Source organism: Dufourea novaeangliae, unplaced genomic scaffold (genome assembly GCF_001272555.1).
Source record: "Dufourea novaeangliae isolate 0120121106 unplaced genomic scaffold, ASM127255v1 scaffold175, whole genome shotgun sequence".
Classification (NCBI taxonomy): domain Eukaryota; kingdom Metazoa; phylum Arthropoda; class Insecta; order Hymenoptera; family Halictidae; genus Dufourea; species Dufourea novaeangliae.
Genome location: NW_015374053.1, coordinates 843,168 through 857,751, shown reverse-complemented (window position 1 = coordinate 857,751; position 14,584 = coordinate 843,168). Strand labels below are relative to the sequence as shown.

Genomic DNA, 14,584 nt, shown 5'->3' with positions numbered 1-14,584 from the left:
TCAGCAGGAGAAGTTTTACGAGCGTCCTCGTTAGTCAGTCGATCGCGACAATATTCCTGCCCGATCCGATCGTTCGAACAGCGATTGGATCATCCACTCGAGAAAGCATACCTCCACCCCCTGTTTAGGCCTGTTTGTCACGGAGGGTTCGGAAAATTCACTGGCAGAACAGAATGTATACGTATGGGCAAGCCTTGGAGAAAGGTTAGAATTCGTTTCATCGACTCATCTTCGTCAGACGGTCGACAGAAATTCGCGAGAAAGTCCGTCGTTATCTCGGTCCTTGGATCGCTCCCCCTCCCCCCGGCCTGTCCTCTTTCCCAACGAACTTGTCGCAGCAGTTCCCCCCCCTCTCCCCCCCCCCCCCCCGAAAAGAACTGATTGGGTAGATGGTGAAATAAGGTTTCTCCGCGTCCTTGCTCTCCTTCGTTTATTCATCCACCACCAGGAGGAGGGAAGGCCGGAGTGATAACAGTTTATAAAGAAGGTAAAAGCATTTCGACCGATCCTCTGTCCTCTCTTCACGAACGGTCCTTCTTCTCTGCTCGTTTCATCGAATCGGTCTCGTCAGGTTATACACTTTTCGGCCACCCTCGTGCCCATTGTTTTTTTTTTCTCTCATCCCACCGCCTTGAAATAGAAACGATTCACGTCCATGTAATTCGGTCTACATCGAGTCAGCGATTGCATAACTATATCGAGAAGAAGCCCCGTTTCGAGGAATTCTCGCAAGAATTCCCCCCACCCCCAACCCCCAAAGGACGACGACGACGACACGTCGGATCTACGTTTATCGTTCTCTATCTTAGCGAAAGACTAAATTTCCCACGTATACGATTGGTGTCTTCGACGAAATCACGTTTCTAAAGATTTCCCTCGAATCTACTTCTCTCCTCTCACCCCCCTCTACCTCTTCTCCCGTTCTCCAATTGTTTCCCGTCTCACTACTCTGTTCCCCTCGATCCCTTCACCGACAAAAATGTCTACCCAGAATAGGCTTCTTCGTACGATAGGGACATTTCGAGGAAAACCCATACGATAGTAGGTGAAGTGACGCTAGGTTTTGAAAATCGGATGAAATTTATCGGCGAAGGCTCTCTTCCATCCGGTTCTTTCGCGTCGTTTGTGCGGTCACCTTAATGGATTTCCGGCTGGCTCGGTTCCCCTATAGCCTCCAGCCTCTAAACCCCCTTTCCCCCCTCCTGCAATTGTTTCGCCTGGTCGGTACGGTCGATCGGTATACACGGGGCTCGGTCGTGGAGCGTAGAGAGTCGGTAACGTTACTTTCTTTTCGCAGACAACTTCTTGGCTACTCGCGCAGAACGCTATCTTCTCGAAAAACCGTCTCTCTGTCCACCACCTCTTTCTCCCCTTCGTTCTCCAATCCTTTCTCATTCGTTGGCTCCTTTTCTCTCGCTTCTCCGATTCCTTTTTCTCTCCGTCCATCCTCTTTCGCTCTTCCCGTTCCTCTCGGTGCGTCTCCCATCCACCATCATCCCCTTCCCCCGAGAACGCTGGGCGGTTGCGTGCACTCGTGTGGCGCGGTTTTCTCTCCGCGGCGTTATACCATACCGACGCGACGTCTTAAATGGACGACTTGGCGACGAGGAGACCCCTCTTTTCCTACGGGTGACGTGCTCTCGCGCCGAATTTACGGTCACGTTCTCTCACGATCGCGCTAACCTCGATTACGAGCGGTCAACGGAGGCGTTGGCGACGGGGGATGAGAGAACCGAACGATAGTGAGAGATACGTGGAGGGATCGACCTCTCGACTCGCCAATTCCATGCAAATAAAATGCATTTTTACCACTTCGACGTGTTAATGGTTCAGATATCCCCGACGCATTGCTCGGCGTCGAAATCTATCGACGAGGTTTTTATCCCTCTCTATGTGCTGTTTCGATGATTCGTTAGCGATTTATTCTCGGCTATACGTGTAGATTTTCATGGAATCGTATAAGTGCTGGTGAGAGTGGCCCTTCGATTTCCGGGGACGGTTTCATATGCCTTCTCGAATGATCGAACCTAACGGAGAGCCCTCGGATTGCGAGCGTAATTGCTGTCGTTCTTTCTTCTCCCACGTGCAAGATAGATATAGAAAAATAGAATGGCCGGATGATGGATGAGATTTCGCGTGGATAACCGTGGCAACGAGAAGACGAGATGACAGTCTCGTCGAGCTTGGCACGCCTCTCTCGCGGTCCCGAGGAAAGAGGAGGACCAAGAAGCTTTTATTTCGTCGAAATGTTGTCTCCGGAGGGAAGGAAAATACGAATCGAAAATGAAATAAAATGTACACCCGAGGCGGATCGTGGCGAAAGAGGTCACACGTTGCATCGTTCGTCCTCTAATTCGACTTTCCAACGGGAATAAAAGTTAATCGAAAATTACCGATAGAATTTATAGCATTCGTGATGACTTCAATCTGATCGTTGGAAGGGTACCTTAACGAAACGTGAAAAATTAAATCGTGCCTTCTATAGACAATTTTTATGCTTCCACGAAATCGTTCAGATTCACACGGACTTTTCTCTTATATCGTTATAATACAGGATGTCCTAGTATTGATGGTACAATCGGGGAGGGGGTGAATCTACATGAGAAAATAAGTCGAAAATATACAATAAATTTTGTTCATTCGAGGCTTTGTTTTCGGGATAATCGACTTTGAATATTAATCCGATACGCGTGTATTCGCCATGACTGTATAAGTAGAAACGAACTGCAATGTACAGACGCGCTAGCCAAGTCCTATTCAGTTGCAAGCATATCCAGCAGATTATCTCGAAAACGAAACCTCGAAGAAAGCATTTTATTCCATATTTTCGACTTATTTTCTCATATAGACTCACCCCCTCCCCAGTTGTACCATCAATATGGGACATTCTCTGGAACATCAATAGCTAAATTCAAACCATATAAACCGCGTATGTGATACTACGAACTCTTACTGCAGCCTTAGAAATTCACTTCGTAAAATTTTGTAAAGTATGTGACTCGTCCGTTGCAAACACATATTCATTTAACGTGTCTATTTCAACATTGACACTTTCGTACACTAATGGGGACTCATCCCCGTTTATCTTTATCATCTGTCTTAATAAAGATGATATATATTTAATAAAAATTATTTCAACATAAGTTCCATGAAACTAGTGCAACCATATATTTGGAAATTGCTGCTCGATCCGAGAGCGTCTATGAAACTGCCACCTTGGCCGTGCTAATAGCTTGATTCGCTCGATACCGTTGAACGCTTGTCGATGTGCACGCTCGAGAGTAACGGCGTGTGTCGCCGAGCTGGCAAATAATCAAGTCCTCGACAGATTAAACCGTGGAAACGTATATAGTCCAGGTCGACATACGATGGGGAACGCACTCCGCAGACATTTTATTCATTTCTTCACGGAAAACGGGTCGAGACCGTCGTTCCACTTGTACCGAGGAGAAGTCATGAAATCGAAGGAACAATTCCGAGAACTTTAAAAGGAAATAATACCAGAGGAATGATTTTTATACACCAAGGTTTCGACGAGGATCAGCCTCGAGTGAAACAAATCCATCGATTGCAACCGTGACACCGAGAGGGCAGTTAAAGAAGTTGTAGATTCGTACCGAGTCGGTCGAATTCTGGTCCTTGTAAAAAGTTGGCGCGAATAATGGACCGCGCTCCTAAAAGATCTCTGGACCACGCGAAATTCGATTTCCTTCAACGATTAAGAACACTCGACTCTTGATGAATTTAACCATTTGACTGCGGAGCTCTTTAAAGAATAAATAAAGTCTTAAAAAAAGAAATAAGATTTCCTTATTGCCGGTGTTAAAAATAAGTATACATGTCCATCTCGAACACGGATAATTTTTAACAAAATAAATGTCAAACGCATATATACTATACATATGTGTCCATAGCACTGAACGGGTTAGAGAGAAGTACCATCATTTCCGTAGTGATTAATTTCGTGGCCAGTAAAAATTTCGTTCAGAATCTAACCAATTCAACTCCATACAATGGATACTCGTATCAGAACCTCTTTGTCTAATTCCGTCACCGTGATCTTCCGTGTCTCCATTTCAATCCGGTATTCCTCGAGAAGCTCCTCACACGATAAAACACGCTTTTACCCCATATTGGCGGGTTCGTAACATTATCCGTCAGTGTCGAAATCCTTCGATCTCCTCCGCCCCCCGTCGAAAAAAAGGGGTATACGATCCTCCCTCCTCGAATCGGAGGATCTAGACATATCGGGGCAGGAATCCGCGAAGGGAGAGGGAACCGAAGTCCCCAGCGAGAGAACCAGCCCTCGTGCGTTGTCTGCGAGCTCGCCACTTGAATATATAGAACTGAATCTGTCCGTTCGAAGCCCGACGTTGACGCTAACAACCCTTCACGAATGATGTTGTTGCCCGACGCGAGAAGACGCGCACCAAAGGGGGAAGGGATTCTAGATCCGAGTGGTGGTGTCGCATTGCGGCGCAGGGGTAGGGGGCGTGGAGGGTAAAAGTACCCAGGCGATATGTACCGACCTCAAAAAGTGCGATCGCACACGATGCACTCGAAACTCGAGCGAGGCCGGACCGAAAAGTCGAGCTAGCGACGACGCCCCTTTCGGACTTAGTCGGCCGAAAGCTCTCTGCCCGCCGCGCCATTAAAGTGTCCGAGACTCGCGAGTACGAAACCATCCCCGAGTGCACCATCGCCGAATAGAAATTCCTCATTGGCAAGTTTCGACCAGGGGGGTTGGCGAACGGGGTAGAGGGGGGACGACGAGGAGGGAGATGTTTCGTTTCGAGGAGAGAGCAACAGATTAATTGGGAGACCCACAGTGTGACCACCACTAGTACTTTCGTACCAGAGTTGGGCAGAATTTTATTCGAATAATACACTGTGAAAAGCAGTAATACCTAAGGGTGTCGTTCGGAGCTTTAAACAGTTAATGCGATTAAATAATTATTCGACGAAATGTCGGTCCGTTCGTAAAGAAGTATTATTTTATTATAAACAGTGAAATTTAAAGGTTTAAACAGTTAAAAATGACGAAATATTTTTTTTATCTCCTATTCCGTTATTCGAAACATTTTATCTAGATAATTAGTTTGCCAACCAACACGAAAGGATTAGTGGTTCTACATACAAAAATAAGTCAAAAATATACAATAACATTTCATCGTACGATGCTTCGTTTCCGAGATAATCAATTTTCAAAATTCATCTAAGGCGTATGTAACCGTACTGGCAATAAGTAGAAACAGACTGTAATGGACAGACGCGCGAGCCAAGTATTATCTCCAGCGGGTCAAGTTCGATTTCCCCAAAAACGAAGTATCGTACAAAGAAAATGTTAATCTAGATTTTCGACTTATTTTTGCATTTAGAATAACATCCCTTAATTCATCTCGGGAACGCCATTCGAATAAAATTATGCCGGACTCTGCCCTGAAATCTGTATCTCTGTTGTAATTAACACCACGATTGTACTGTTTGCAAATTTGTCTCACGAGATACTCTCGTTTCGACGGGAAATAAAGGGTGGTTACGAGACGTTTCTACGTCTACTGGGAGGATCGTGTCCTCCACTTAGCGAAACAAGAAAACGTCAGGAGGGGAGTGGCGAAAAGAAAGGCCAGGGTAATACCGGAGGGGCGCGATATTCCGAAAAGATAAATGCTCGCACGAGATGTCGCCGCAAGCGGTGATTTCATCGTCTTCTAGTTGCAATTGTGCCATAGATATTTCACCGCTAAAAATCCGAATCACTTCTTGTCGATCACGTGCCAAGGACGAAAAGCATTCCGGAGCCACGCTTTATACCGTCCTCCATTGTCGGTGTCCACATATGTTCCACATACGATGTCGCCTTCGGCAAAGACAATGATTCTCACCCCATCCCCCAACCCACTGCCCCATCAGGAACGTTTTACAATTTTATTTCGTTATTCTAACAGCATTCGCTCGTCGATCGATTTACTGAAACGTCCACCACCAGCGTGCCGAATACTTTTAACCCTCAGTGTGCATATCAATTTTAATCTTCTTAACTCTGTCATTCCTGAATTATTTAACAATTACCAACGAAAAAATTTATTGTATTTTTTTGTGCATATTAGATGACACATAAATGATGCGCAACAACATTTTAACATTTAAAAGCCGGTTAATATTATTTTTTATTCGTTGCCATTCGATAAATTTGTTACTTTTATCACAGTTATATGTAATAATTCTCGTTATAGTGTTATTATTGATAATGAAACCCAATTTTTCTCACGTTTGGTCAGTAAATCCTCTTGATATAATTGACAGAAATTACAGTTTCGTATATTTCTATTGTATTTGTATCAATGGTCAACACTTAAATAAGACTTGCATTACCAATAAACTTTCGAATGCACGTTCCCCACAGACATAAAAAAAAACACACGATACTAATATTTTATTTCGTAATTTAGAATACGTAGTCATGCGACAACAATGAAAACGAAAGGGTTAAAATGTCCTGCTGATCTACACCTGTTAATATTTTTCGTTCATGATTACTAAGTGGTCCAAGGGACACGGAATATCAGAATAAGGTTAATGATAGTAGAGCGTATGTATGTGGATAATGTTTCCACGCAAACATTTGAACATCGATTGCGACAAAGATGTTGAACCACCCTGGAATTTGTGTGTGTGTGTGTTGAAGGGTGGGGTGAGGGTCGGGGGATGTATCTTCGCCGCGAGAAGATGAATTCGCGGGTGGCGCGATTCGAGCAGCGTCGGCCGCGGTACAGTTATTCCAGAGTTCGCCATGTGGAACGACATAACCGTGCGGCATTAATGTCCCATCGATCGTGTTTTTTACGGTGCGTTCCCGAAGCATCGAATTGAGGGTAGCTCTCTCTTTTTCTCTGTGCTCGCCCCTCCAGAGGCTATTTTATATCGGTCGTCGAAATCTGCACCGACAGACGGTGCTTGCCCCGTCTCCTAGTCCCGATAAATCTGCGATGTTTAATATTTACTGCCGCTTACACTCTGTCTCGTACTACTTGCCCAAGGCTATATACTACTTGTTTCCGTAAAATTCGTCAGTTGTGTTCACTCTATCCCTCTCATTCTCGACTCCCTTCAACCTCTATCCACAGATCCCCCGGTTCTCCCTCTCTTCTCGATAACAGAGAAAAATAGAGAGAGATCGAACCTGATACGCTTTGTCCACGATACTAGTTTAACCGTCCTCCCTCCCAGGATCAGACTTCCTCTCGCAACAAAGCAGTTCGCCCCGGAACGCGAGTTCCATGGAATCACCAGGGTAGCAGCTCCCGTAGAGTCGTACCGAGTCAGCGAAAAAGAAAATTGCGGAAGCGTAGATGCGTGCGCGCGATCGCGCTCTGTCTGGGGAAAATCGTTCTCTATCACTCTGCGGTGGATTTCCACGTTTTGCTTTCTGCTCTCCTGTCGCCACGTTACAATAAATTATCACTTGGCTGGGACAACGCTACACGATGTTTAGACTTACGGGATTTCGTGGGATTTCGACAGTGGACATGTCCAGCCGATTGTGTCCGTGACCAGGCAGACAAGAAGGAAATACTTGTATCTCTCTCGAGCTCGTTATTTCCCCTGTAATTCGGTAACTTACAATACCCACTCTTGTTGATTCACTCTCGTTATTTCCCCTGTAATACGGTAACTTACAATGCCCCCTCACTTATTGAAACACGTAGCAGAAACGATCCACGTCCTCTACCCCAGGAGCAATCTCGTGGCAGCTATCCCTGATCCGCGAGCCAAAATCTCGACGGTCGCGGCACATGATGGACGATCACGTATCGATCACAGACACACGGTTGCGCGGAAACAAAGGGGGAGGGCCTCGGTGTGTAGTCCTCTCTCAGGGGGAGGGGGGGCTTAATTCACTTTAACGATTTATTCCGACAACGGTGACGACGAACGCCACAGAAGGGGGCTGGAGAATCAACCCCCACCCCTCTGTGGCGTGCACCAGCCGTGTACACGAGACTTTGAATGAATTTATAAGAACGTGATAACGAGAGGGAAACGCGAGACGACGACCGTAGACGACGACGCTTCAGCACCCGCGGCAAGTGACTCTGAGAAGCGAAACGACGAGCGAGGTGTGAATACAGGGGGTTGATAGGTGCACACAAGAGGCACCGAGAGCCGAGAGAAGAGGGTGCGAAGACCATACGACTAGGCACCTCCCGTCACCCCTCTTGTCCTGTCTACGCTGTCGTTCAAAAGTCGTCGAGCGGTGAAAATTTCTCGTTGAACCGCGACAGCTCCCCTCTCTCACTCCGTCCTCAGAGTGCACACATCCACAGTATTTTCTTTTAACGAGTTTTGGCAAGTTCGATCACAAGCCGCTGTTGTTTTATTTTCGTGTCTATGTAGCTTCGGAGGCGGGGAGGGAATATCAGGTCGAGGTCGCGCTGTGGACAGAGAATCTACTATCCAGCGATCTTCCTTGTTTCCTGGCTCGTCTTTTTTTTTTTTTTTTTTTTTTTTTTTTTTAATATCTTTATTGCACCGTTATATTACTGAGTGCATTCACTGTTACACGCCGAGGCTGAAGAAACATCGCTCGAACCCCCTAATGGCGACACGTTCATTAAATAAGGAGCTAGATTATTTAAATAACGTTACGAAATTTTTCACGTGAAAATTAATATCCCGGTAGAATTACTGTGGTTGTCACAAATATTTCCACTGGCTCTTCTTATTAGCAAAGTTTCCTCGTGTTTTCACGATATAAATGGATATATTAACGATATAACATATATAAGCTGGTACGAGGTGATTGTTTATGAAAAAATAAGAACAAAATATTTAATAAAATGTTATCATTTAAGGCTTAGTTATCGAGAAAATCGACTTCGAAAATTAATCTGAAACACGTGTATTCCCCTGGGAGTAAGTAGAAACAGACTGCAATGAACAGACGCGCCAGCCCAGTCATATTCAATTGCCCCCGTATTTCAAAGTCGATTTGCTCGAAACCTAAGCCTTAAATCAACAAATTGTATTTCATATTTTGTTCTTATTTTGTCATAAAGAATCACCGGGTACCCGCTTGTACTTGTTATTCGGCCGCACCCTGTATATTTTCGACGATTTATGACTCCAGAAAAAGGGAATAAAGAGTGTCTGGCTACGTACGGCCTTTTTCACTGTGGCAGTAAACATGTTAAATGGACTACGAAATCCGTGCGCTCGCGACATGTAGAAATTTGGATCGATGAAGATATTCCGCATTCCTCCGTATCTCAAACAAACCTTTAGTAAACGACATAACATTCAATTTTTCTCTAAACAATCATCGACACGACGATTCCTCCTAACCACCCTCGGTGTACTCCTCAGCGTCTAATTCCCCAACTCGGTCCACCGTCATTGTCCTCTATCGTTTCAGATTCACTTCGACTTTCGAAACAACAATTACGTGTCAAAATTATTTACGCAATTTCTATTTCTATATTCTTCTTATCATTACTTTTATTATTCCTTAATATTTTTAATTTTATAAATATATTTAGATATACATATATATTAACCAGACACACTGAGAGGCTCTGTAAGGGCGTTCTATTCATTCTATTTTCATTATTTCCAATCAACCTTTCAAGATTCCAAGATTACACACCCAAAACTACACCTAGAAATTTTCATAATACAGACACTTCACCCGAATGGTTAAACAGAAAAACCTTCGAAAAGTGTTCGAACAAACAAAAGTTCAGGAAGCTACGATCCAGCCAAAGAATTCGATCTCCGCCTGGAACCAACCAGAAATCCGAAATCCCAATCGTAACACGCGCTTTCCTCCCGCGAATCGTCGCGTGTCGGTGCGCGATACCAGCCCAGCCGCGACTTTTGTAGCGTAATATCGGTCGGTCCGCACTTAAAAGGTTAAGCGCGTAGTCGGTGAGGCCGGTAGGTTGAATATCTCCTCCGTGGCTCCTCTGGCGTCGCGGCGTGGCGAGGCCAGGCGAGAGGAAGGAGAGACGCGCTCGCGCTCGGTGGTTTGCGCTAGCTGGCTAGTCTAGCTAGCTAGAGCGCGGCGCTAGAATGTCGGGGGGTGGGTGAGGTTGAGTTGGGGTAGTTGGGCGTCGTTGACTCTCTCGCACAGGGGAGCCTCCGGCGGTGTCGGTGGTGCTTGCAGGCTGGCTGCACAAGAGAAGAGAAGGGAAAGGAGGGGGAAGGAGATAGGGAGGCGGCGGCGGGGACAGGACGAGAGAAGAGAAAGAGAAGGGGTTGAAAAAAGGGGGAGTGGCGGGAGGTCTCTGGGTCCGTGACTCACCAAACCGTTAAGGGATAAAGCCGCCCTGCTTTCACTGTACACGCGCGCACACACCACCGCAAAGACGTTCGCGGATAGATCGCGTGCGCGCGCGTGCGAACATCCCCCGTTTTCTCACGTATACACAGGAGGAAGGCACACTGTGTGCTTGTGTGTGTGTGTGTGTTCGATGGCCGCGATGTATCTCTTGTTACGCTTGTACACGAACGACAGACGACCGTCCTCGTGTTGTATTTCATTGGGGATCGTTGTATGTGCACTCTCTGTTCCTGCACACTTTTATGTATTATTGTATATGTACTTACTGTAAGTTTCGTGTGTGTGTGTGTGTGCGTATGTTTGTGCGTTGCCTCGGTGCATTACACCGTTTCACTTCTCTTTCTCACGAAACAGCAGTCTCTCTGTCGCACGGTTTGTACTATGCTCCTCGCGACGACCGGTTGGGAGGGGCAGCGAGGGCAGGGGGCGGGGAGAGAGACAACGGGAGCAAAAAGAACGACTGGTCTACAGAAAAATCTACCCTTTGACCGCTACGATCGCTGCCCGCGGTTCATCCGCCTTCTTTCTATGTTTTTTCGGGGGTTTCTCTTTTTTTTTTTTTTTTGGTTCTTATTTTTCGCCGTGTTCGCGGATCCTCGATTGAAATCCGTTGTTGCCCCCGACCGTTGGTAATAGTAGTAGCTCCTAGCAAACCAGCGTGGATCCTTTGGGGATTTTCGTCGAGAACCATTCCATTCGTTTCGAACACTCCGTACCACAGAGTCCTGGATCGTGTTTCTAGTAATTCTGCAAATAGATCATACATCTATCCGCGTTCGAGGAGGCGGGCAACTGGTCGGGGGAGGTTGGGTGAGAAATTGCAACGATCGAAAGGGCGGAGGTTTTCCTTTAAGGACAACCATGGCGTCGAGGGAGGCGATCCAGAGTAACACGTTGTTCCGCACAGCTCTCCGTGGTTCGCCAGGCGGAAGTTACGATCGCGATAGGTTTATCGTCGACAAGAGTGCGGTGGGTGGGTGGCGGCGGTTTGCGGAGGTTATTCAAAAAATCGATAACTTCCGACCAGGCGTGTTACGGGGCGAGGGGGAGGGAGGAGGGGAAGAAAACCGAAAACCAGGCCCCTTGTTGACGAGTCGGCGCGATTTACGCCTCGCGTTTTCTCGCCACTTCCGTTTCGATCGTGGTAGTGGTAGCCTATCATATCTACGCTTTTTGCCCGCAGGACGAACGTTGAACGGGCAACCGTTGCTGGAGTTCCCGATGTCGAGCGGTGAACCGGCCTTGGAACCACTAAGGATCAAAAGAGCGACCCTCTGGGCGAGGGTCGAGGACAGGCACGCCCATCGGTATCAGCATCATCGTCAGGAACAAACGAACCAAAGAAACATCACTCTCTGGGTGTTCAGAGTACGCGGCGGGAACACGACGCATCTACGTGGAAAGGTATTTCCCCTTGTCTGTCGTATACAGATTAGAACATTTCGAACGGACAGTTGAATGTGAATGAATGTGAACCACCCAGACGATGATTCAAATTCGGCAATCTTCCCTTAGAACGCCAGCGAGTAAGGTTTAAAGTAACCCAACTAGCTGTAGTTGCTCGCTGTGCGACCAGTTTTTACCGTCCTTATTGATCACGTTCCGCGAGTTTAACAACCGTGAGTGACGAGTAATCTAGCCACTGTGTAACTAGTCCAAGAGTGGACGTTTACGCACCGAAAAGATTGAAGTAAAAGGATACTTACAGAGAATACGTCCATTTATGAATCTGCACAGTCCCGTTCTGTTCCACGCTGAAAGGTTTAACACCAGCCTATTTTTCTTCCTTTTCCCACCCCTATTTTCAAAAAGCAAAAGGAAATACAGGACTTTGCGTACCGTTTTGATCCGATTTATATGAATTTAATCGCGTTAAAACACGTACCGCAATCTTAAGCCGCCTTACCAATAATTTGTCCAATATTACCGGCTACGGTTGACGGGTTTCAGCCGATCGGGAAGCTTCGAATAGAACCTCTAGTGTGTACACGTCTAGAAAAAAAAAAAAAAAAAAAAAAAAAAAAAAAAGAAACGTAGCATTCTACATATGTATATATTATATAACGTGGCACAGAGAGATATACCACGCGATGCTTTCCGTAGGAACTCGGGCAACACCTGGAAATGGTAACGTCCCTGGGGGTGAACAACGGGCAACTCGGCTGGCTGAAGTTCGACGTGACCAGGGTCGTGAGCAGTTGGTACACGTCGAGCGGCGACACGACGAGGGACAAGCTGACATTGTTGGTCGACTGCACCGGTTGCGGTTCGCACGTATACGTGTCCACTTTCGACGGGCACTCGCCGCACGTGATCGAGTCGTCCCTAAACGCAAAAGGTACCTAATTACAATATATATATGTATATATATATATATATATACAATTCAGCCAATCGGATGGAATAACGTTTCCCCGCGTTCCTCACGATCGTTTTATTCACCGTGTGATCCATCGTGAATTTCAGGTGCTCAAGATCCGGATAGACCTTTTCTAGTAGTACGCACGGATCCAGCGGCTGTGAAACGCGTCAGAAGACGAGCGGTCGAGTGCAGCGGCGCGATAAAGGGTCAATGCTGCAAGCAAAGGTTCTACGTGAACTTCTCGCAGCTCGGCTGGGACGATTGGATAATCGCTCCGCCGGGGTAAGTGTAAAGAAGCAAAAAAAAAAAAAATAGAGCACAAACGAACAGAACGATAGAGGTGATCGATCGTTGTCACCTGGTACGCCACACTCGTAGCCAATTAATACGGATTACCGTTCGCGCAATCGTCGCCGATCGAACGGGGGCTCTACGAAATAGCCATGTCGCGTGTGGCCGGTGTCTGTCGGTTATTTGTCTCTGACGCTGGATGTGTTTAACGGTTATATCGGTCGATAGCCGCAGTCGATAATCACGGGAGGGTAATATTATACCGGGCGCAGCAGCGTGCCGGGGGGAACGGACAGAACAACGGGAAGAGAGAGGAACGTTATACAGGAGAGGGGGGAAGTGTGGGTGTAGCCAGCACGCGACACGATGCTTTATTTACGCGGAGTAGACCCCTCGCCCATGCAAAACCTCCAGCCTACACTCGTATGGTATCCCGTGAAATCAGAGTGTCGCTTACAAGTGCAACGGCCCTAAACCCTTAACTTACAAGCAATTATGGCAAACAGAATCATCCCCCAGGTAGGCTTACCACTGTACGACACCGAGAGCTACAATTTTTCCAGGGTTTCCGGGAAAATTCGCGGTTACGAACGTCCCGCGAGAAATATTCGTGATAGTTCACGGTTTTCCCAACCGCTTCCACTACTAGAAACGAGTACAGTGAATCATCGATTAATGTTCGAAAAGGCTCCTCGGCACTGAATGTTCAGACGTCGTTCCCACCTCTGGGGGTGGGTCCCCCGTGGGACCAGCCAACCGTCCAGTGGTGGGGATCACGTCTGAATACTAGAGACGGTGTGAAAAATCAGTTTGGTCCAAACACGATTTGTTCAAACCCAAGAAGTCAGTCAGATCGTAAAAATAATACTTTTTTTTCAAAGGATCATTAATAAAACAATGTGTCGTGTCTTCATCGCAGGTACTACGCGAACTACTGCAGGGGCGATTGCGCAGCCGGGCACAGGACACCGGACACGTTCCTCAACTACTACACCCACGTGATCGAGGAGTACCGAAAGATGGATCGGCTGGCCGGCATGCAACCGTGCTGCGCTCCCCTAAAGTTCTCGCCGATGTCGTTGATCTACTACGGCCCGGACTCGAACATCATCAAAAGGGATCTACCGAAGATGGTGGTCGACGAGTGCGGCTGTCCCTAAACGGGGCCGGTCGTGATACGCGTGCGGCGACTTCTTCCGTCCGATGATGGAGAGAAATCGGTTCGAAACGCGCAGGCCGCGGCGCGGATGTAAGGTGTTCGTGTCGTGTGACGAACGATCCCGAAGCGAAGGTGGTTGCCGTCGCGGTTACAAAAGCGTGTTTCGAATGAGCCTCGGGGTTTCGAGACGATCCCACCAGAAAAATTTGGTCGTGTCGCGTGTCGAGAACCGAGGCGTTTCGTGAAGGTATTAGAAGCAATTTAGACAGAAAGAGAGAGAGAGAGAGAGTGAATAAGAGAGAAAGAAAGAGAAAGAGATCGATCTCCCCAACCGGCGAGGGACGATCTTTTCGATCAGAATGTCCGTCTAGCGTCGACTTTGGACACGTTCCAGATGAGCCTCGGCGCGGTCCGACTTAGATTCGTTTGT

General features: G+C 47.0%; 1 protein-coding gene across 1 annotated transcript in view; it reads left to right on the top strand.

Annotated features, from left to right (window-relative positions):
* The window catches only part of LOC107189887 (inhibin beta chain), a 33,818-nt gene extending 19,663 nt beyond the window's left edge, over nt 1-14,155 (top strand). The window contains exons 3-6 of the mRNA XM_015578566.1: nt 11,526-11,746; nt 12,446-12,680; nt 12,809-12,986; nt 13,915-14,155. Of these exons, the coding sequence (XP_015434052.1) occupies nt 11,526-11,746; nt 12,446-12,680; nt 12,809-12,986; nt 13,915-14,155 (875 nt within the window). The remainder of the gene's footprint in view (nt 1-11,525; nt 11,747-12,445; nt 12,681-12,808; nt 12,987-13,914) is intronic.
* The last annotated feature ends 429 nt before the right edge of the window (nt 14,156-14,584 follow it).